Source organism: Neltuma alba, unplaced genomic scaffold, assembly GCF_004799145.2.
Source record: "Neltuma alba isolate B1F8T4 unplaced genomic scaffold, ASM479914v2 tig00012712_pilon, whole genome shotgun sequence".
NCBI classification, from domain to species: domain Eukaryota; kingdom Viridiplantae; phylum Streptophyta; class Magnoliopsida; order Fabales; family Fabaceae; genus Neltuma; species Neltuma alba.
The window spans coordinates 155,782-179,355 of NW_021637138.1; the positions used below are offsets into that span (position 1 = coordinate 155,782).

The 23,574-nt window shown below is 34.2% G+C and overlaps 3 protein-coding genes across 3 annotated transcripts; 1 reads left to right on the forward strand and 2 right to left on the reverse strand.

The window, feature by feature from the left end:
• Nucleotides 1-5,652: 5,652 nt before the first annotated feature.
• Nucleotides 5,653-7,725, reverse strand: LOC114730121 (NADPH-dependent aldo-keto reductase, chloroplastic). Its single transcript, XM_028917146.1, has 7 exons — nucleotides 7,567-7,725; nucleotides 7,313-7,363; nucleotides 7,148-7,224; nucleotides 6,962-7,049; nucleotides 6,584-6,859; nucleotides 6,138-6,386; nucleotides 5,653-6,044 (listed from the first exon to the last, which is right to left on the reverse strand). Exons 1-7 carry the CDS (start codon nucleotides 7,684-7,686, stop codon nucleotides 5,958-5,960), a joined length of 948 nt encoding a protein of 315 aa, XP_028772979.1. The 5' UTR covers nucleotides 7,687-7,725; the 3' UTR covers nucleotides 5,653-5,957.
• Nucleotides 7,726-13,080: 5,355 nt separating this feature from the next.
• LOC114730127 (CASP-like protein 5B2) lies at nucleotides 13,081-17,244 on the forward strand. The gene is made up of 3 exons (XM_028917150.1): nucleotides 13,081-13,440; nucleotides 15,859-15,991; nucleotides 16,911-17,244. The coding sequence occupies exons 1-3, from the start codon at nucleotides 13,310-13,312 to the stop codon at nucleotides 17,109-17,111; spliced, it is 465 nt and encodes a 154-aa protein (XP_028772983.1). The 5' UTR covers nucleotides 13,081-13,309; the 3' UTR covers nucleotides 17,112-17,244.
• A 2,076-nt stretch (nucleotides 17,245-19,320) lies between these two features.
• Nucleotides 19,321-23,289, reverse strand: LOC114730109 (wall-associated receptor kinase-like 15). The gene is made up of 3 exons (XM_028917131.1): nucleotides 22,473-23,289; nucleotides 21,476-21,724; nucleotides 19,321-20,399 (listed from the first exon to the last, which is right to left on the reverse strand). Exons 1-3 carry the CDS (start codon nucleotides 23,287-23,289, stop codon nucleotides 19,321-19,323), a joined length of 2,145 nt encoding a protein of 714 aa, XP_028772964.1.
• Nucleotides 23,290-23,574: the final 285 nt, after the last annotated feature.

A 23,574-nucleotide genomic window follows, 5' to 3' on the forward strand; every position in this document is an offset into this window, starting at 1 on the left:
TGCTTTTTCAGCTTATCAGAGAAGGATAGCGTGTGGGGGAGCCCTAAAAGACCAAGACCACAACCTTGACCATGGTGATCACTTGACGGCCAAACTTTGGGACAATTTAATAGGATTGAAACGGGCCTGGGATCTTGGGGAGAGGGACATTATTCTAAGAAGTGACTCATCAGAGGCTATGAAGCTCATTGCAAGAGGTGATAATACGCTACACGACGACAGGGGAGTGATGCTAGAAATCCAGACAATGATTGCATGTGATTGGCAAGTCGAGATCCAAGTCATTAGTAGAGAAACAAACCAAATGGCAGATGAGCTTGCAAAGATAGCCCTGAATGAAGCAAGAGGTTTGCAGATCCTAAGTCCTAGTGCTATGAAGACAAAGACCGTGTGTTAGGTTGTTACGTAATGTTTGTTTGTTTCCAGCTTATTTTTTAAAAAAAAAAAGTGTCACGGCCATCATCATGGTAACAGCCAATCATATACAACAAGCAAACACTTGCAAGCTAATTACAGCGAGTTAGTTACACTTCATTTCCCATATTGCCCCCCAAAAAAACTATATTTCCAACAGTCATGCAATATGAGGGTAGAGTATTTACATTTATTCACATGTTAATGACGGGGTTCACAGATGATTGAGAGAGACGGGGAGAGAGAAATGTTTTCATATTTCCCCTTATAAAAAAATTTTGCTTCCCGACCATTCGTTTCAAGAGAGTTTCAATCCATATCAGATGAAATTACCTACAACTTAGATATTTCTAATATTATTTCAATCTTAATACTACCTCCGGTCCTAATTATAAGAGCCAGTTGACTAATTTGAGGAGATTAAGGAAGTAAGTTGAGTTAGTTATTTGTCCTAAATATGTGTTGTCTTTTCTAAAATATCCTTACTAATCAAGTGTATAGATTAGAACTATCATTGTTAGAAGGGCTACTTTGGAAAAAAAATGTATAAATATGAGAGAAAAAGTGGATTGGGGTCTTATATTTAGAACCAAAATAAAAGTCAAACAGGGTCTTATATTAAGGACCGAAGGTAACATAAGAACTATTTAACTAATTTGATTATGGTTGAAAAAGTACTACCTCCGGTCCTAGTTATAAGTGCCAGTTGACTAATTTGAGAAGATTAAGGAAGTAAGTTGAGTTAGTTATTTTTCCTAAATAGGTATTGTCTTTCATAAAATATCCTTGTTAATCATGTGTATTGACTAGAACTCTTATTATTAGAAGGGCTACTTTGGAAAAAAATGTATAAATATGAGAGACAAAGTGGATTGGGGTCTTATATTTAGGACCAAAATAAAAGTCAAACAGGGTCTTATATTAAGGATCGAAAGTAGTAATTACTAAGTTAAATAATAAAATAAAATTGAAACGCATGGTATATATGTGACCTCATTCACGAAATTATGCGAGGGGTAGGAATTAAGTGTGTTTTGTGCCTTGTTTGCTCTGGAAAGTCATGTGAAGTTCTGTTAAAAAGATTAGGGGGTGGATCATCAAAGACACGAAGTTGGAACCTACCTCACGTCGCCATATGTAGTACTACTATAACGCAGGCTCGATCAGGAATTTCATGTGGGGGCTCAAGCTGATCTCGACTGTTTAGTTATTTTTTGCCCATTCCTTGTTCCATATATTCTTCTTGTTATAGATTGCTTTCTACCCTCCCAAGATTTTGTAATAGCCATAACTCTCACCCTCCTTTCTCTCTCTACATACGTGTCTGAGAAAAAGTACTATAGTCATGTGAGAAGGAGTTTGGTGCTTTTTTTTTTGTGGCATATTAATATTAGGAAAATTTGATAAAAAAATTCCTGGTTGAAATTTTAATTGGTCAAAAGGACCTGAATTTGAGTAAGTGCAAGTATAATCCGTGAGTATAACATATCATCCGTTGTGTACAACATATCATCAATGATGTGCAACAATAATTAATATGGAAATTATTTGCACACAACAAAAGATATGTTGCACACAGTGGATGATATGTTACACTCACTAATCATACTTGTATTTGTTCAAATTCAGGTCATTTTGACCAATTAAAATCTCAACTAGGAATTTTTTTACCAATTTTCCCTTAATATCATGTCAAAGACCTTATAGCCTAACAACATGGATGTTCCGATAAACAGAAAGTCACGAGTTTTATTCCAGTAACTAGTAATCAATTGATCTATGAGTTCCCAGTTAGTAAGTAACAACCAAAATAAATTTGTCAATATGCACTCTAATATTAAAAAGCATTAATGAACAATTAATTAATAGTATGATCTCAAACAATGCAAGCCCCACTTAAGCATGAGATAATAAAATGGAAGAAGTTGGGAATTGCATGTGACAAGTAATAAAACATATGGCATATGGGCATGTATTAACTTCAAGAGATGCGGCAGCGCACTCAGTGTAAGGACATTAAAGGCGCAGGCATATCCATTCATGGGCTCCACAGACCCAGTGGTCCCCTAATAGGTGGGTAATTTAGTTGGCATGATTTAGTCCCTGGCTTGCACGCCCATCATGTCTTTTGGTTTTTCAGTTCTTATTTGAGGCAGCCATTTGTTTATCCAAAATAATTGCCTCATGCACATTGATCACACACACACATATAAATTAAGTAAATTAGTTTTTTAAAAAAAAAATAATACATATAAAATAAAATAGATTAAGGTTTTACATTTAAAACCAACTCTTACTTTTTAATGAGTTCTTATATAAAGGATTGGCGAGAATATTAATTAAGTAAAAAAACTTGATATATATTTCTCAAGTAAAGTTATATGTTTATTTTAACACTAATACTACCTTTGATTCTTGATATACTCCTCCGGTCCTAATTATAAGATCCAATTGACTTATTTGAGGAGATTAAGGAAGTAAGTTAAGTTGGTTATTTATAATAAATAAGTGTTGTCATTCCTAAAATATCCTTGCTAATTAAGTATATTGGCTAAAACTATCATTATTAGAAGGATTATCTTCGAAAAAAATGCATAAATATAATAGACAAAATGGATTGGGTCTTATAATTAGAACCAAATAAAAAGTCAAATTGGGTCTTATAATAAGGACCGGAGGAGTAACATCTAGTTGACTAATTTGAGTAGATTACAAAAATTAATTAAGTTAATTATTTGTAATAAATAAGTGTTGTCTTTCTTAAAATATTCTTGCTAATTATGTATATGTATTAGTTAAAACTACTATTTAATGGAACTTTTAACATGTGTAACTACTGCAAGGGTTATTTTAGGGTAAAAAAAGGATAAACATAGAAGACAAAGTATATTAGACTCTTATATTTAAGACAAAATTGAATGTCAAATTAGATTTTATATTAATGATACGATGTAATATTAAATTAATGGAGATTATGATAGAGGTATCTAACTAACCAAATAAGGCGCGGTTATAAGGGAGATTAATTTTTCAAAGAAGAAAATTATGTGTTAAACCCTCAATAACTATAAAAATGATAGGTGCTTGAGTTTTTTTAATTAAATAATAAATAAATAAAAAATTTGTTTAGAAAAGAAAATATAAGGCGTGGTCAGTTGTGGAGTTGAGACCACCAATAGTGGCTTAACAACACCGCTTGACATGTTCTTGCTTGGTGGTCCCTACATGGTCTCTCTTCCCAACATTAGCCACCATCCATTTTTTGAAGAGTTTAGTTAAGAAATATGCTATCCCTTTTTGTAAGAGCATGTTCGGAGTTCTAGTAAGGATTGTAATATTTTCACATATATTCCTATTGAATAAATTAGAAATAACAAAAGAGCATACTTTTCCCCAGTAAAGAAAAATCATAAATGTCGAATCATTTGACTCAATCGAGGTTGATTTCATTTTTTGAGCTTCTCCTTTAGTTTTGGTTAATGGGCATCTATAGAAGATTGTTTATTAAATGATTGGATTTAGCTTGTTTTGGACGTCCTGTTTAGAATCTGTAACTTCGATTCAAGCATGATCAAATTCATTTCAAGTCTATTAGCTTCTCAGAGAGTTTCACATGATTGTGTTGATTTAGATATTAGGGGGAATCTCTGTCTTCTGAGTTGAAGGAAAAAACCCTAAACATAACTCGTGGTAGGTTTACTCTGATTTAAGCTTTCTTCTCATGGATTTGTATATGAGGTATTATTGATCAAATCACATGATATTATTTTCAATCCTAAATATAAAATCTCATTTGTAGTTTATAAATGATGTCTTATATTTAAGATCAGATAATAGTTCTTGGTCATTTCTTTTTACCTCTGTTTTCTATAATCCTCAGTGCTTATATCCTCATCTTGTTTGATATTACTATGGAAAGCTTTCTTCTGTTTGCAAATGTGCGCTTTCTCATATTTTCATAGATGAAGCGACAAGTTCTTGACCCGGTATCCAATGTTGAGATTAATTTGTGAGCTTTCCTTATTATTTTCCTTTGCAGATGATATCCCATTCACCGCATTTTCCTTTGTTCCAAGCGTGCGCCTTTGGTGCCGTTATGTTTTCAAAGCAATAAGAGAAAGGTCAACTTAAAAGCCCAATCCAAAAATATAAAAACGGTAGCTAGATAAAATAGGATACTATGGACACAAATTTGACGGTTTCAAGTAATAATTTGCTGGCTCTTACGTTGTTCTTAAAATTTCTGTTTTTTTTAATATTTCTTTTAGTTATTTAGTTAATTTTGTCAATGGCTTGGCTTGGCTTGCAATGGCTACTAGCCTGCTTATTTCTCAAACGAAAGGATTATTATGTTAGTAAAACTGCAATACCCTTTTGTATAGAGTACAACTCAAATCAACATATTGCAAATAAACAGCTACTCTTTGGGTTGATGCATGTATTCGCTGCTATTTGTACCCCTTATATGGTTTATTATTTTTCACAGAACAAGAATGACGGGGGGAAGATGATTCAGGAATCACTTCAAGAGGCAACTAGTGGCAAGGTATATTCAATTATAATAATATTTTTATAACATTTTACATTTGAATTATCATTTTTTTCTTAAGGTGGAGAAGGGATTTAGAAAAAAAAAATACTACCTCCAATCCTTAATAAAAGAACTAGTTAACTAATTTAAATGGATTAAAAAAATTAGTTAAATTAATTGTTTATAATAAATAGGTGTTGTCTTTCTTAAAATACCCTTGCTAATCAAGTTTTATTTGATGAAATATTTAACATGTACAATTACTACAAAGACTACTTTGAAAAAAATAGATAAATATGAAAGACAAAATAGATTATAGTCTTATATTTAGAACCAAATTGAAAACCAAGCTAGCTCTTATGCTAAGCAGGAGGTAGTACTCCTCCGGTCCTAATTATAAGACCCAATTGACTTATTTGAGGAGATTAAGGAAGTAAGTTAAGTTGGTTATTTATAATAAATAAGTGTTGCCATTCCTAAAATATCCTTGCTAATTAAGTATATTGGCTAAAACTATCATTATTAGAAGGATTATCTTCGAAAAAAATGCATAAATATAAAAGACAAAATGGATTGGGGTCTTATAATTAGGACCAAATAAAAAATCAAATGGGGTCTTATAATAAGGATCAGAGGAGTACTATTTTGATCCAAACAGAAACATTGATGATTGCCGCGGTTTTTTTTTTTTTTTTGGCAATAGAATGTAGGTGTTCGTTCTCCGTTTTATTACCAACCAATTTAATATATACCACTCGAACGGAAGGTAATCCAAATAATAACAAGGGATAGAAACAATAACCAAACTCAAATAGGATGCCGGAATATATTTGACATTACAAAGACAAAAAATTCTTATTTTCCGTCTATTGCGAACTGCAACATGAAAGAAAAACAACAGCTGGAACTCATTCAGAACATCAAGAGAGGATAAAATGATGACACCTAGGAGGCAAATGTTGCTCCTTCTCTTGCAATTAATCATCCGTTAATCAAGCATCTTGCTTCCCACTCACAGTTCACCATCCCACAGTTCTTCAATGGTCTTGTAGAAACCAAGTGTCTCGTGAACAAATCCAGTTCCCCTCACTAGCCTCTCCTGCACCAGTGAACTTCATGTGTTAATTCAAAGGCCAAGCAATTTACATACCCTACTATATTAAACTCCAGAAATGAATGAAGCACCACTTGCCTGCTTAATCTCAGAGAACTTAGCCATTAGTTCTTCCGGGATGCACCAATCGAAGACATCGAAGTTTTCTTTGATTCTGGTCTCACTTGTGCTCTTAGGGAGGACGCTGTGACCTGCTTGGAGGCCCCAGCGAAGGGCCACTTGAGCCGGAGTCTTCCCCAGTTTCTCTGCCACCATGTTGATCACTGGATGCTTAAGAACGTCACCCTTGATCCCCGCTGTTCCTGGAGACCCCAGTGGTGAATATCCCTGCAACACAAATCATCTTTGTCAATATCTCCGTATAAAATGTATAATTCATAATAAATCACACCATTTATCATTTTAAAACAAATTATTGGCCTTTGGGCGGGTGGGCAATACGCACAAGTTTTTACTCATACTTCACATACATGCGTTTTGTTCAATTAGAGCTGTGGATTTAGGGTCGGTGCAATTATACTCACAGAGACGTGAACTCCATGGGAGGCACAGAATTCATGGAGCTGTGGCTGCTGCCACTGAGGGTGGCATTCCACTTGATTAACTGCGGGAGGGACGCGCGCCATTTGCAACAGATCATTCAGCTTCTTCCTCGAGAAATTGCTCACTCCGATCGCTCTCGCCTTGCCGGCGTCGTACGCCGCTTCCATCGCCCTCCACGTACTCCCTATGTCTGTTTCCGTCAGATTCTCAGGCTTGAATCCTACCGATCCCTTCTTCATCCTCACTGGCCAGTGTATCTACATAAATCACCCCATATCTTCGTTTCGTTAAACCAAAACAAATTGGCCTCGTGAATTACGGTCAAGTATGTAATTCACATATAAAACGAGAAACCATACCAGATAGAGATCTAGGTAGTCAAGCTGCAATTCCTTCAAAGTATTGTCCAACGCAATTGGTACGTCTTCAGGAGCATGATCTGCGCACCTGGAGTTTGTCAGGAAAAACAGAGCATCCCTGTTCAGCAGCCATAGGCAAAAAAATAGAAGTCGAAAGCTGGGCAGAAATTCCCAGACGATACAAACCAGAGTTTGGAGGTGATCCATAAGTCCTCACGCTTCACAACTCCTTCATCAAACAGTGTCTTAAGGGCAGAACCAATCTACGAAAACCATATGAATTCAGATTAATCAATAAATAGCTCACACAAGGCATAAAGAGAGAAACCATTGATCATTAATTGTTAATACCTCTGCTTGATTGTAGTAAGCTTGAGCACAATCGATGTGCCTGTACCCAACCTGCACAAACAGAAGTCATATTCATAACTCCAGTTAGATCAGGTTCCATCAAGAACTCGGACAAAAAGAACAAATGACATTCAATTCCCTTTAAGTTTTAGAAATTTACATTCATATTATCCCTAACTCATTTTAAACCATGTAAAAAGCGGCGAAGATTTAAATGAGGGGGAAAAAAGAGCAGTTAGAAAGTAGAAATGTACCTTAATAGCAGTGGTGACGGCATTGGCAACAACACCAGGATCAGCCTGCCATGTCCCTAAACCAACGGAAGGCATCTTAGCCCCAGTGTTGAGCTCAAAGAATCTAATTGCGTTGGCCATTTTCCAGTATTATAGCGATCAATGTGGGTTTTCTCTTCCTATGTGAGGCCTCTGCAACAATTTATAGCCACAATAAGCGAATCCTTGAGAAGGAGGAGGAGGAAGCGCTGCGAAACTCGCAGAAAAAGTGAAGACCGCATGTGCGGGAAATAGGCATTTTTCGAGAGTCTTCTACTCTTCTTGATGGATGATATATGCACACACGTCACAAGGTCACAGGACCTGGGTTTGAATCTTTGATTCCGGCTCCTCTCTTTACAAAATTAGGCAAACTCTAGTGTGAATAAAAGAAAAATATTTTATTATAATTACTTATCATAAATCACTTGAACTTATATTTTTATCATTAATTAACTTATTTAATTTTTTAATCTAATCAAATTAATTAAATAGATCTTATATTAAGGATTGAAGGAGTAAAATGATAATATTTTATTATACTTATCATAAATCACTTTAACTTTCAAAAATCATGATAATTTGATAATTAATTGAATTTCAATAATTTCTCTCCTCATCTCAATTATTTTTTAAAATAATATCCCATGAATTTTTTTCCTTTTTTAATTACCTCCTATTTTATACTTTTTTCAAAACCATCATTTTCCTTGTCTAGAAAGGCGAGGAAAATTATACGAAATTTTGGAATAGCTGAACATGATTGACTAGAGATTAGGAAAAATTATCTAATGAACATGATTGACTAGAGATTAGGAAAAATTATTTAATGTCTTACAGGTTTTCTTCAGTGTTCTACATAGAGATATCAACAACAGTTTTTGGAACGTAATTTATACATAAAAATAAATAAAATGAGAATAATAAATTTGGTTCAGAATAATTTGAAATATCTCTAATACAAGCGTAAGAATTCTTGAAAAGTTTTGTAAAATTTGGAATGCAGAGAGCCCTGTAAAGTCGGGAGAGAGAATGGGGGCCACTAGGAGTGGGTGGGCCGGCCGACAGGGGAAAGGAAAAATCGAAATAGGAGAGGGTCTATGTTTGGACGAAGGAATAATACGTTACAAGTGAAAGCGAGAGAAAAGGAAAGAGGCGGAAAGAAAGAAGAGACGTGTGAATATGATGGCCTGGCCGTCCAAAGTGGGGGTATCCGAATAAAATAAAAAATATATTTATTGGGGAGTTATCCTTTAACTCCTTACTCCTCCTAGTTTAAAAAGATTAGTGTCAAATATAATGTGACTTGGAAATATCTTGGTTGCCCCTAAAAAAACATATACCTCGTTTTGTTTTGTCAAATTTAGTGAAATTTTCCTACTTATGAAATTTATTGGTGAAAAGAATCTAAATTCAGGTGGGTGAAATCATTTTTAGTGGGCTTAATTTTATTTAGTTTTGTTTTATGTGTCTTTAATTATGTGCAAATAATTTTTGTTTTAAATATTTTTGCGCATAATTGAAGATCAATGGCACCTTTAAAAATAAGCTTACCAAATTGCCTTTACCAATAAATGTTTTTTCAAAAACGAACATATTACAAGGAAAAAAACTATATGTCTAACTATTTATATAATCAAATTTTAGAAATAACAAAAAATATAATTAATTGTTACAATTAAGGTCATAATTAAATTTTTCCATACACATTTTCCTCATATTTATAAAATTATTTTGCATTATTTTAAAATTCAATAATATTTCTTAGAAAACAATAATAATTTTCAATATTTATGATATGCTGTTTTTAGACCATATGAAGTTATATATTACGTCAAAAATTAATTCAATTTTTATTTGAAAAAATTATAAAAATTAGGATTCAGTTTCGTCCGTAACTTTTTTAATTTATAAGTTTTTAATTAAACCCCAACTTATGATTTCCCGACTGTTTGTTCCTTATATTGTCAATTATCGTTAATTAACCGTCCTATTTGCACTTTAATGCCTCTCTTTTTTAATTCAAGATTTTAATATGTCATCTTCAATCAGTTACGTGGAAATGACAAGGTGATTTTATTTTATTCATAATTACTGTCACGGCCATCATCATGATAATAGCCAATCATATATAACAAGCAAACACATGGAAGCTACTACTTCTTATCTTTAATATAAGATCTTGTTTCATTTTTTATTTTGATTTTAAATATAAGACCCCAATTCACTTTGTCTTTTATATTTGTGCTTTTTTTTAAGGTAATCATTCTAATAATAATAGTTCTAGCTAATACACTTGATTAGTAAAGATATTTTAGAAAAGATAATACATATTTATTATAAATAACTAACTTAACTTCTTTTGTTAATTTTTTTAAATTAGTTAACCAACTCTTATATTTAGGATCGGAGGTAGTAATTACACTGAGTTAATTACACTTCATTCTCCATCCCCCAAAAAAAAAGAAAAACATATTTCCAACAGTCATGCAATATGGGAGTAAAGTGTTTACGTTTATTTACATGTTAATGACGGTTAGATGGTTGAGAGGGAGAGGGAGAGGGAGAGAAATGTTTTCATATTTCTCGTTATAAAAAAATTTTGCTTCACGACCATTCGTTTCAAAATTGACCCAAAAAAAAGACCATTTGTTTCAAGAGTGTTTCGATCCCTATCAGATAAAAATAAAAATTACGGGGATATTAGATTATCTAATGAATATTTTTAAAAAGTACTTTTTTTAATAAATTTTATATATTTAATTCGTATATTATAAAAGTACTTTTAAAATAATAATTTTGTTTCCACCTATTTTTAATATTTCTTCAATCATTAATATAAGACTTATTTAATTAACTTCATTATAATTTTAAAAATTATTAGTAATTAAATTATATATTAAAGACTAGAAAAATAACACCTTAGATCAACTTAGGTTCCTAGTTTCTTTATCATTTGCGGGCAACATATTATATATAGTCTATTTGAAATAGTTTATAAGCAGTTTTCAATTATAATTTATAAAATACGAGATAAATATGTGTGAGGAGTTTTATCTCGACTTATATAAAACGTGCTTATAAATAAATTTAATCATGATAGCCAACAGGGTCATAATAAAATTGAAATGCACAATACACGTTACCTGATTCACGAAATTATGCGGGGCAACAGTTAAGTGTGGTATGTGCCTTGTTTGCTCTAGAAAATCAAGTGAAGTTCCGTTAGCTGTGGGGGAAAAAATATGAAGGGGGTGGTTCATCAAAGACACGAAGTTGGAACCTCCCTCATGTTGCCATATGTAGTACTACTATAACGCGGGCTCGATCAGGAATTTCATGCGGGGGCTCAAGCTGATCTCGACCGTTTAGCTGCTTTTTGCCAATTCTTTGTTCCATATATTCTATCCTCGCAAGATTTTGCAATAGCCTCCTTTTCTCTCTATATGCGTGTCTACAAAAAAGTGCTAATATTATTGTCATGTAAGAAGGAACTTGGTGTCCTTTTTTTTTTTTGTTGGAAAAATCACAAAAAAACCCTAGAATTTGAAAAACATAAACAAAAACCCATGACAGTTTCATTATGACTTTTGACAATACGACCCGTGACAACTTCACTATGACTTTTGACAACTTCATGACATATTATTATTGTCAAAAGTCATAGTTGTCAGAAGTTATAGTAAAGTTGTCACGGGTTTTTATCTGTATTTTTTAAATTCCAGAATCTTTATTTGTGATTTTTCCTTTTTTTTTTTCCTGCAGTATATCAATACTATGTCAAATCGCAAGTTTGATTCTAGTCGAGACTGTTAGTAAGTAGTAATTAATTAACTGATCCATGAGTTCCAAGTTCCAAGTTAGTATGTACCAACCAAAATAAATTTGTTAATATGCACTATAATATATAAATCAATAAATATTAAAAAGCATTAATGAACAATTAATTAATAGTACAATCTCAAACAATACAAGCCCCACTTAAACATGAGATAATGAAAGGGAAGATGTTGGGAGTTGACAAGCAATAAAACATATGGCATATAAGCATATATTAACTTCAAGAGATGTGGCAACGCACTTAGTATAAGCACATTAAAGGCGCGGGCATATTCATTCATGGGCTCCACGGACCCACTGGCTCCCTTTGGCGGCAAGGAAAATAGCTAACCGATATGATCATGTGATTAAGCCTCTCGTATTTTCAGTACACTTTTTTTTTCAGTAATTAGGTTGCTTTATTGGGTAATTCAGTTGGTATGATTTATTTATTCAAGTTTAATTGCCAACGTCATATATGTGTCTCACTATTTATGTGTTAGCTTCGTTTATTATTAGACGCTTCATTGGACCCGATCTAATTAATACCCAAATTTGAATTTCACTGAAAATTCCTTCAGTATTTATGACCTGAGTGCTGCCACGCCAGATTGAAACCAGCAATTTCTTGTCCCTGGCTTGCACGCCTACCACGGCTCTTGGTTTTTCAGTTCTTATTTGTGGCAGCCATTTTTTATCCAAAATAATTGCCTCATGCACATTGATCACACACACACATAAATTAAGTGAATTAGTTTTTTTAAAAGTGGTACATATAAAAATAAAATAGATTAAGGTTTTACATTTAAAACCAAGTCTAATTTCTAATGAATTCTTATATAAAGGATTGGAGAGAATATTAATTAAGTGAAAAAAACCTGATATATATATTTCTTAACTAAAGTTATATGTTTATTTTTACACTAATATTACCTTTGATTTTTAATATAAAAACTAGTTGGCTAATTTGAGTAGATTAAAAAAATTAGTTAAATTAGTTATTTGTAATAAATAAATGTTGTCTTTTTTAAAATGCTTTTACTAATTATGTGTATTAGTTAAAACTATTATTTAATGAAATATTTAACATATGTAATTATCATCACGACTGTCTTAGGAAAAAAAAGAATAAATATAGAAGGCAAAGTAAATTACACTGTTATATTTAAGATAAAATTGAATATCAAATATTAATGATATGATATAATATTAAATTAATGTAGATTATGATAGAGGTATCTAACTAACCAAATAAGCCATATACTTGCTATGATTGTATTTTTCACGTTCCATTGAGGCAGGGCCGTAGAGCAAAGCAGGACGTAAAATCGGAGATCTTTTTCAGGCTTTTGCACATTCCAATTTGCTTGAGGCACCCCTCTTCCGTTTAACATCGACAAGAAAGAAAAAGGAAAACAAAAAGAGAGCCTTTAGAAATCAAAATAGTAACCCAACTTGTCTTTCTTCACAGTGTATACGTGGATTTTCTGCGATTCCTGTCCGCGCTAGAAATCAAGCACTAGCGGCCCTTAATAATATTCTTAGCTCTGCCTGCTGATTGCCATTTTTCAGTGATTGAGCTGCTCAATAAATCTTCCTTTTTCACAGGCTTGGCCTTTTCCCTTTAGTGCGATCACTTTTCTTCCCCCCGCCCCCCCCCCCCCAAAACAAAAAAAAAGAATCATTGTTCTTATTTTCCTGTTATTCTGTCATTCTGATCTCCACTTCACTTCCTCCGATTGTTGCTTCTATACCGTACAATCTACATGATAGATCTCTCAGACCTGTTAGTGAAATGGTGGGTGAGCTGATGAGGTTTGTGAAAATGGCCGTTTTTTGAGATCTAGGGTTTCTTCGGGGGCCCTTTTCCTCAACAAAAGGGCCCTGGGTCACTCAATAAAGGAAGATGAAGCGATTGTTGGGGGGACCGGGGACGATCACAGGGTTGATGCTGAGACTAGGGCAATGCGCATTTGGTGCTGCTTCTATTGGAGTTATGGTTACTGCTTTTGGGTTCTCTAGCTACACTGCTTTTTGGTATTGCTACATCCCTTCCCATTTTCTGCTTTTTGGCTGTGTGTATGTAGCTTGCCTTCTGGTTTTTACGCTATATCTGAAAAATAGTGAGTGATTTACACATAAGTCTTCTTGTTAAGCTGCAAAACCAGCTGGGATCCTTGCTTATTCAGCCTCAGAATAGACTAAGTACTTCTAGTGAGGGTAATGGTTCCTGAGCTATATTTATTAACCGGAAATTGATCTCTGGTTGTAGTTTTTGACACTTGCTTAGGACTTGAGTTATACTAGTAGATAATATTGCCATCGGAACTTGTTAATGATACGATTCAATTTAATGCAGGACCTCTGGGAACGGAAAAACTCATTAATACTAAGGATAAGGCTTAACCGCCAAAACAAAAAAAAAAAGGATAAGGCTCAGGAAAAGTTTCTTAAATGTTTGTTATTAGGTTTCCAATAAAACATGATATATAAATGCTTAACTCAGAGATTCCTTTGCTTGTTGAAGAACATGATGGAAGATACCAAAAAAATATATGCATAATATTTGTCCTATTATTTGATAACTCATTCACAACAACTGCCTCTTATTTGGAATGAAACGTTGCATAGATGCATGCTCAGTCTGTTGTCTATGACTGCGAGATTGACAAACTTCTGTCTAATGTCTGATTAAGAAGTTTCTTGATCCTCACCGTCACCATTGATTTTGAGCCTGCCCATGCCTATTTACACCCTGTTATTGTGATATGAAAGATTGATAGCCAATTTAGTTCTGTTTTTTAGCACCAAATTTCAATTCTTGGAACGAAGTGAAATAAAGCATGAACTGATCTAGATTTTATTTGTGTAAAGAAGTGGCTTTTTATTTGCCATTATCTTTCAAATTGACGAAGATACAATGATTGACAACAATTGTCTTGATCAGAGCTTCATTAGATGTAGCATTGAGTATTAGCACGGGTCATAAATATTTATGTTTCATTATCTTCACATGTCGCCTTGTCTGTCTCCTAATGCATATGTGCATCATTCACATTCTTATGTTGTGGTTATAAATTTAAAATGCTGGATTTCTAGTAAATCTGTCTGACCAAACATTTAACTTTGCTCACAGCTGATATTTGTTGACAGCATATAGTAGACTGTTGCATTCGGGGCTCTTTTAACTATGACTCTCAGGTCTCAGCATTGTCCATTGCAATATTGAAGTGCGGCATATTATTAAAAAATATATATATATTCAGTATAATCTAAAATATTAGACAGATATAATGCAAAAATAATTGATTAATGTATATTAAAATTTTATTTCATACTCATATCATTGTTTAACTCCAACAATAATTTAAAATTCCATAGTATCAAGCAATTGAATGTTCAAATCACAAATGTGTCAAAATTGAATGACTTTAGATGTTGCAAAGAATGAGAGAGGATTAGTTCGTTCTGGATGCAGTGATGAACTAGAGGAGGAAGAAAATGCCAACAGAGATGAAGTCATAAAACTGAGAAAAACCAGAATATAGCTTGAATCAGGACAGAGGAAGGAAAAAGAAAGAGAAGTCAGAAACGAGCAATGAGCGTAAATTGATATTTTGGCTGTATATTCCTTTGGTGTGCCCTAATAAATATCAATTTTGGCTGTATATTCCTTTGGTGTGCCCTAATAAATATCAATTTTGGCTGTATATTCCTTTGGTGTGCCCTAATAAATATCAATTTTGGCTGTATATTCCTTTGGTGTGCCCTAATAAATATCAATTTTGGCTGTATATTCCTTTGGTTTGCCCTAATATGTCACTTGAATTTTGCAATGCCATGATTATTGCTTGGCAGTTGGCACGGCTTTGGCTTTGACTTGATCGAGTATTGAGATTGCAAGGGGATAAACTATGGAATAAAATACTCGAATCGCATTAAAATAAGGCAGTATGATGAATAATAAAGTCAATGGGTGCCATACTGTTTCATATATTGAAGAATGAGTGAGGAATCCCAGTCTAATTAGGGTGATATCTCTGCAAAAGATATTCATCAGAGTAGTAAATGAGCTGCTAAATAAATCTTTGTTTGGAGATTTTTTCCATTTGTTACAATTATGTTTTTGGACTACATTTAAGTTATAATTTATAAATGTCCTTTTATATCTGAATTGATAAGGGGTCTATTTATCAGAAGTATGCATATTGCACTGAGTCAACGATAATGAATAGTGATTGCAAAAGCTGCATGCCCCTTGTTCATGTTTTTGAGCATTGTCTGGCTAAGATTATAATTACAGCATCTGCTGGTACTGGAGAAGTTAGAATTGAATATTTACATTGATTGATGTTTCATGTGGGTGTAAATAAAATTTTCCTTTTCTTCGGGCTTAAAACATATCGTTCACTTTTGTTCTTCCAATTTCCTTATACCTTTTGTCTACACTTTCAGTTACTTAATTGCATCAATGGGACTTCAAGTGCTCTGGAGCTTTGGGCTTGCATGTCTTGACATTTATGCTGTGAGGAGAAAGAGAGACCTTCAAAATGCAATCCTTGTCAGCCTATTTGTTGTGGGTGACTGGGTAATAATGAATCCAATTTCCTTATCTTTCTATCTTCCTGAGGAGGAGAAGTCTATAAGCTTTTTGTAGAGCTAGATTAAAGCAAATATATGATTAATCTTATCATTTGTATCACTTATTCTGGATGGACTGGAAAATTAATGTACTGTAGCTGGTAAATCATTGAAATAACTGTTAGTTGGCTTGCTGGACTGGCAAAATTTAGAAGATAGGCTCTACATTGTAGTTCTCTGAGCTCTTTTTTTCAGTCAACAACTAATGGATCATTTTAGAAACGTCACCTAGAAGTAATTGAGGACTTTGAAGCAAAACTTTATTGCTTCTCCATCATCCATGGAGAAGGCAGAGCAGTCCTCTATGTGATCTAGTTAATGGTTGTGAGGGAAATTGTCAGTTTTTGGCCCAGAGTTGATAAGACCCATGCCTTAGTGCAAGAATTAATTTTATGCTGATGGGATTGTTATATAATCTTTTTCGACTTTCTTCCTCAATATTGACTATTGGGGAATTTTTTCCCCCTCCATGTTCTAGTTCTGGTACATTCGAATGGCAAAAGGGCAACAAAACTTAAGTCTCTTGTCAACTTCCTTGATGAAACATTTTGGCGGTTGTTAGATATTATAACAACACTACCAGTGAGCTTGCACGTGAGTTTTTGAGTTGAAATAGTTTTGGCATAATATCAGAGTAATTTTGGCCAAGTGGTACAGAGTTTGATCACTCCTGCCTCTAATTCTTACAATTAAAATTAAGTCTTAGCATATGGTATGATAAACCTGCTTTGCCCATGTTTTAAGTCGTGTGTATATTTGTGTGATGATTAGAAATTATGGCAACATTATTCACAGTCCTTCACTTGAACATTTGAGTTGAATCCGTTAGCTGTTTCCTTCTGATGATAGTGATTTATGAAACGCAGGTAACGGCTACTTTATCATTGGCAGCTGCATGCTCGTCAGCAGGAATCGTAGTCCTTTATTCTAAAGACCTGAATTTCTGCAAGGCTCAAAAGAATCTGCCTTGCAGAAAGTACCAGATTTCTGTAGCCATGGCTTTTATCACCTGGGTTTTTACGGCGATCTCTTCACACGTGATGTTTTGGATCTTAGCCTCTGTGTAGCTTCACCTATTTCCCTTGCCACAGAGATGACTTGCGCGCTACAGTGTCTTTGATTTCTGTTGTATATTTTGTTCCATGAATAGATAATTGAACGCTGTAAATTTTGCTGTATCAGTATCTTATCTTCACATAATAGCGAAACTCCTTGGAAAAAGTAAACTAAACCAATCATGAAGAGATATATAGACATGTCAAAGGTTAGTTTTACTTAGAAGTCAGCCTGGCATGTATATATATCTATTCATTATTAGTTTAGTTTACGTATTTCTTTTGTAGATTGTGTTTGAAAAACAAAAGAGGCCAGATTCTTCCATAACCCCCGCCACCTCAACCATGATGTTCATTATTTAAAGGTAATGATTTTTTTTCCCCTTACAGCACGTATTTAAGAATTTGAACTCTATATATTCACTAAAGTAAATATATAATGTATTTACAAAAATTATTTTGTTTTCAACGACAATACCACTATGCTGCCCTCCATTGGCACTTTGACTGGGGACGAGTGGCCAATAAGAAGCAGCTCATTGTTTTTAATCTCTGGTCTCTTCCCATAACCAACACACCAAATCGTTATCAACTAAAACCACCCAACCAAGGCCTACATTGGATTTGACGGAGGGGTTGAATCAGGACGTGTTCTTATTCATACTGGCAGATCAGCAGAGTCAGGGTTTATAAGAGATGGGTTGTGATTGAAAAGCATGCATAATATAGAGTTTATATAAAATTTGATGGCTGAGAATGCATAATACTATTTTCAGTCTTTAATATAAAAACTAATTAACTAATTTAAATATATTAAAAAAATTAGTTAAATTAGATATTTGTGATAAATAGATGTTCTTTTTTCTAAAATATCATTGCTAATTAAGTGTATTAGCTAAACTATCATTTAATGAAACTCTTAATATGTGTAACTACTACAAGGACTAACTTCAAAAAAATAAATAAATATGAAAACAAAGTGGATTGAGATATTATATTTATGAGTAATTAAAAGTCAAACTAGCTCTTACTCCCTCCATCCCTTATTATAAGATCCAATTTTTTAAATAGTTTTGTCCTTTTTATAATATTCCTTTTGAATTTGTCTGAATATTTAATACATTATTACCTATTTTACTTCTAGTTTAATGCATTTAATATTTTCTTTCTTCATTTATCTCACTATTACTCTCTCACATCTACCTTTTTATATCTAGGGGTCTATTTGGAAAAAAACTGCATTTGCTACATATTAATTACTTTTAACTAATTTTAATTATTTTCTTAAACTGCTCAATTTAAAATCCTATAATAAGGGATGAAATAGTATACTCCCTCCATTCTTTATTATAAGAGACAAATAACCAAATTACGTTGATAAAAAAAAAAACAGTTAAAATTAGTTAAGGACAATTAATATGTAAAAAGTATAATGTTTTTTCCAACAATGCCTTCATTAATAAGGAGAGAGAGCATGAGAGAGAACAATTAAATTATTAAAAGAAAGAAAAGTGGGGGAGAGAAAGAGTATGAGTTGGAGAAAAAATAAATAGAGGTAAAATAGGAAATCAATACAAAAAAATAAAGATAACTTTTAAGTATCTCTTATATATGAGAACATGCCATAAGCATCAAATGTCTCTTATAATAAGGAACAGAGGGAGTATTAAGGATCGAAGGCAGTACTTGCATAATACTCCATCTAGTCTTTAAATGAAGATTTTGACACATTTTTTCCCCTTTAAAATCTATAATTTTTTCTTAAACTTTTTCTATTAATTGCTTATGTTAAAGGAGTTTTTCATTTAAGTGAGCAGTTTCCTAATGCGAATAATTTTGCAATTATTAACTAAATTAGATAATTTTTTAAATTTTTAAAAATCAATTACCTAACTCCTGCATTATTAAGAAAAATTAAAAATTCCGGTCACTCATTCTCTTCCTCCTTCCGCCATAGATATTGAGTGCAATTTCTGTGGGATATACTATTACCTAAATATTTTTTTTTTCCGCATCATAAAGGGCAAGCTATTGCTTGAAAAGGTTACTTCTAATGGATCCTACTATTGTGTGCAGCACCCTCTGCCGCTATGTCCATCTGTAGCCTGTCTCCTAATATTACCTAAATATTTTAAAAGGAACTTATTGAAGTATAATATACAAAATCTTTTGTGAAAGTAATTAATTCATAACTAGCTCTGCAAAAGATACAGACAGACATCTACGTTTTGGGGACATCACTGGTAAGAATACTAATAAGGTACTCAATCTCGTCGGAAACTTCCTTCATGGGAGGCCGATTATGCCTCTGCTCATCCAAGCAAGCCACTGCCAGAAACCCCAGGGACTTCATCGTCTCCAACTCCAAGTTGCTCGCTCCGTCCATCAACACCGGATCCACCATGTCCAGAAACCTCTCTTCCTTTACCATCTTCTTCCCATAAACCACCAAGTTCACATTCTCCTCTTCCCTGGTAAAATCAATCGCCTTCTCACGAGTCAGAATCTCCAGCAAAACCACCCCAAAACTATACACATCACTCTTATCAGTAAGCTGAAAGTTCCGATAATACTCAGGGTCAAGATACCCTAAGGTCCCCTGTGCACTGGTGAAGATATGGCTCTTATCCGCCTCAGCTATCTCAACAAGCCTAGACAGCCCAAAGTCTGAAACTTTAGCATCAAGCTTATCATCTAACAGTATATTGCTTGATTTTACGTCCCTGTGGTATATAGGAGGCAATGCAGAGGAGTGAAGATAGTTAAGAGCTTGAGCTGTTTGGTGAGCGATTTTAAGCCTGTGAAGCCACTGGAGAGGACGATCAAAACGGTGCGTGTGGAGGTGGTCGAAGAGGGTCCCATTGGGGACATATTCGTAGATGAGGAGGGGTTGGTAGTCTAGTTCGACGCAACAACCGAGGAGGCGGACGAGATTACGGTGGTTGACTTGGCAGAGGATTCGAACCTCGTTGAGGATTTGGTCGAGGGCTTTGGTGTTGCCGAGCTTGGCTCGTTTAATGGCTACGACGGTTCCGTCATCGAAGGTCCCTTTGAAGACCTCGCCGAAGCCGCCGGTGCTGATGAGGTTGTCTTTGGAGAAATTGTTGGTTGCCTTCTTGATCTCTCTCATTGTGAAGATCCTGGCCGATAATCCACAGTTGGCTTTTGCGTTTAAGATTCGTTCCTTTTGCTTCGTTAACTTCCTTTCGGCTTGTTTCTTTGACTTGTCATGCTTCTTGTATAGAAAAATGCTCACTACCAGTGCAATGAATACTATTGCCCCCAAAGAACCTCCGACAGCTGAAGAAAACAAAACCCCACGTATATGCCATAAATTTAAAGGTATGAAAGAGGGATGAATTTGTATAAATTCCTCCGGTACTTAATATAGGATCCAATTCTTGAGTTGGTTTTGGTCCTAAATATAAGACCCATTTATCATATTTATCAATTTTTTCTAAATTACCCTTTATAAATACTCCCTCAACCATAATCAAGTAGAAGAGAGAGAGAGGGTATTGAGAAAGATGATTATGGTATTTTAGGAAAAACGTATCACGTTTCTTATAATTAACTAACTTACCTAACTTTCTTAATCTAATCAAATTAGTTAAATGGGTCTTATATTAAGAACCGAAGGAGTACACATATATATATGTATGGGGTAAGGGATAAAGAAGGAGAAAGCTGAGAGATGGACAGCCCTACATGTTAACTCAAAACTCGGATTAAGTTGTCTTTCACTTTTTTTTTTTTTTACATATTACTACCTATGGTTCTAATAAGAACTAGTTGACTAATTTGAGAAGATTAAGAAAAAAAATCAAGTTAGTTATTTATAATAAATAAGTGTTATTTTTTGTAAATATCCTTGTTAATCAAATATATTGGCTAAAACTACTATTTTTAAAAAGACTACTTTGGAAAAATATATATAAATATGAGAGATAAAATGGATTAGAGTCTTATATTTAGGACAAAATAAAATTCAAATAAGGTCTTATACTACCTTTGGTCCTATTTATAAGATTTAGTTGACTAATTTGAGAAAATTAAGGAAATAAATTAAGTTAGTTATTTGTAATAAATAGGTATTGTCTTTCCTAAAATATCATTACTAATCAAGTATATTAGTTAAAACTACTATTATTAGAAGGACTATCTTGAAAAAAAATACATAAATATGAGAGACAAAATAGATTGGGGTCTTATATTTAGGACTAAAATAAAAGTCAAATAAGGTCTTATATTAAGAACCGGACATATTATTTATTAAGCTCAAATACTTTATTTGATATGAGACACACCTCACACTTAAGCACCCTAATATACGCAAATAGATAAAAGAGGTTTAATTTATTTATTACATCACGTACCAGCGAGGGGCGTGGCCTTCTTCTTCTCACGATGACCAGGTTTGCATGGTTTGCCTTTTCTACCATCACGACTTGGGCACGTTACTTCTACAGGTTTGCATGGTGGATCACCTTTCCTACCGTGTCTTGGGCAGGCTACTTCTATAGGTTTGCATGGTGGATCACCTTTCCTACCTTGTCTTGGGCAGGCTGCTTCTACGGGTTTGCATGGTTCACTACCTTTTCTACCATGCGTTGGGCAGCTTACATCTAAAAGTTGTAAGGAGAAAAGACAATGTTATTAACAGGAATTCACATTGACAAAAGAAATCCTAAGCATTGATTCTTCATAATTAAAGATCTGAACATAATGTTACATTAAGAAAACATGACAGGATAATCAACGAAAATTATTGCCAGTCCGAGTTAATAATACCGGAAAAGTTATATTTAAAGGCATTTTTTGGGGGGGGAAAATAACATTTGCTTGCATGATAACTTTTTTAATATGTCATACTATTATCTCCGAAAGGAAATATTTGCGTGATTTTTGGAATTGATTAATTTTTTTACTTTTGACATAAATAAGAACTTCACTTAAAATAACAAGCTTCCATTGCATCTTGATTTAGTTTTACAATATTAATGTTTATTGAAACAACTTCCAAATCTAGAATTATTTATAAAGAGATATTTTAACACAAAAACTTAAAATAAATTAAATAATAGAGAAAATCGTTCAAGAATAGCGCTTTTCAAGATTTATTAGCAAAGGTATCTGAAAACTCAGATACAACCTATTTTTAGTTGTGTGCGCGACATAACTTCAACTGTGCATAAAAAAGAAAGATATTTATACATAATTAAAAATATGTTGCACATAATTGAATACGAGTTTCGCCTATCCAAGGACATGATTGTTTCAATGCCTTTGAGCAATAAATTTTGCCATGAGAAATTTTCAATAATTTTTCCTTAAAAATTTCGCTATAAAATTGTTTAAAAACTTTTCACTTACCTTTTGGTTGATCATGACCAAGTTGACACAGTCCATTGCTAGGGTCCCACTTGAAGCCAGCATTGCAAAGGCACTTCATTCGCCGAGCATTGGTCGGATCCTTCAAGCATTTGGAGTTCAACAGCTCCTTGCAATCCTTCGGGCCCTTGCAAACGGGCTCCACCGGTATTTCCCACTCCAACTCTATTCCCAGCTCCGGCCACCTATTCGGCGGCGGAGCCACCGCCACATTGAGATTTACAAAACTCTGATATGCAGCACAGTCTCCTTCATGCACCCTTATCATGTACTCCGAGAAGGGTTTAACGGTCCTGAAGCTGCAACATAACCCTGCGTTTTTGCACGCGCCGCCGCCGTCTGCATGATCCTTAATGTAGCTATGACACAGATCATTCGGTGAACAGTCCAACGGTGGTTTTGATCTCGGCATCGCGTTCGTACAGTTGTACAGAAAGACGGTATTATTGCCGGTCATTTTAAAAGGAAGGGCTTTGTTCAGTTGTATGCCTTCGTTGCGGAAGTCGCCGGACACACACGTCCACGGGGAGATGCTTGCGGGTCGTATAATGATCCGGCGAGTCACCGGATTGATGGACTTTATCATGTAAGATGATCCACTGAGATCGTCAAACCACAACTTGCCTTTTGTGCACTTCATACTGTACATCGGATGGCCACAGTCGGGTCCCGTGCTTAATGGGTATGGAACCGGATTTGACCCGCAGTTGCGGCAACGCCGTGGGGTGCCAGCGGCACAAGATAGTAGCACCGCCATCGTGAAGATTAAGGTTATTGCAGGAACCCTCTGTTGCACCATTAGAGAGCAAACTGTAGAATGAGAATTGGCTGGCGTACATGGAAAGACGGAAACGGGATTATAATTATAATACTGAAAATCTTTGCACGAGAGTAACTAACTCAGGTGAGTGAGGCGACCCAAATTCTTCTGATATGACCCAAAAGGAAAAAAAGAAAAAAGAAAATACTATACGAAGCTTCTGTAGAGACCTTAAACTAATATTTCAGACAAGAATTTTCACAGACTGTTGAAGGCACGTTGCCTAGGATGCCATGTAGGGAATAGGGAATAATCAAAAAGAAA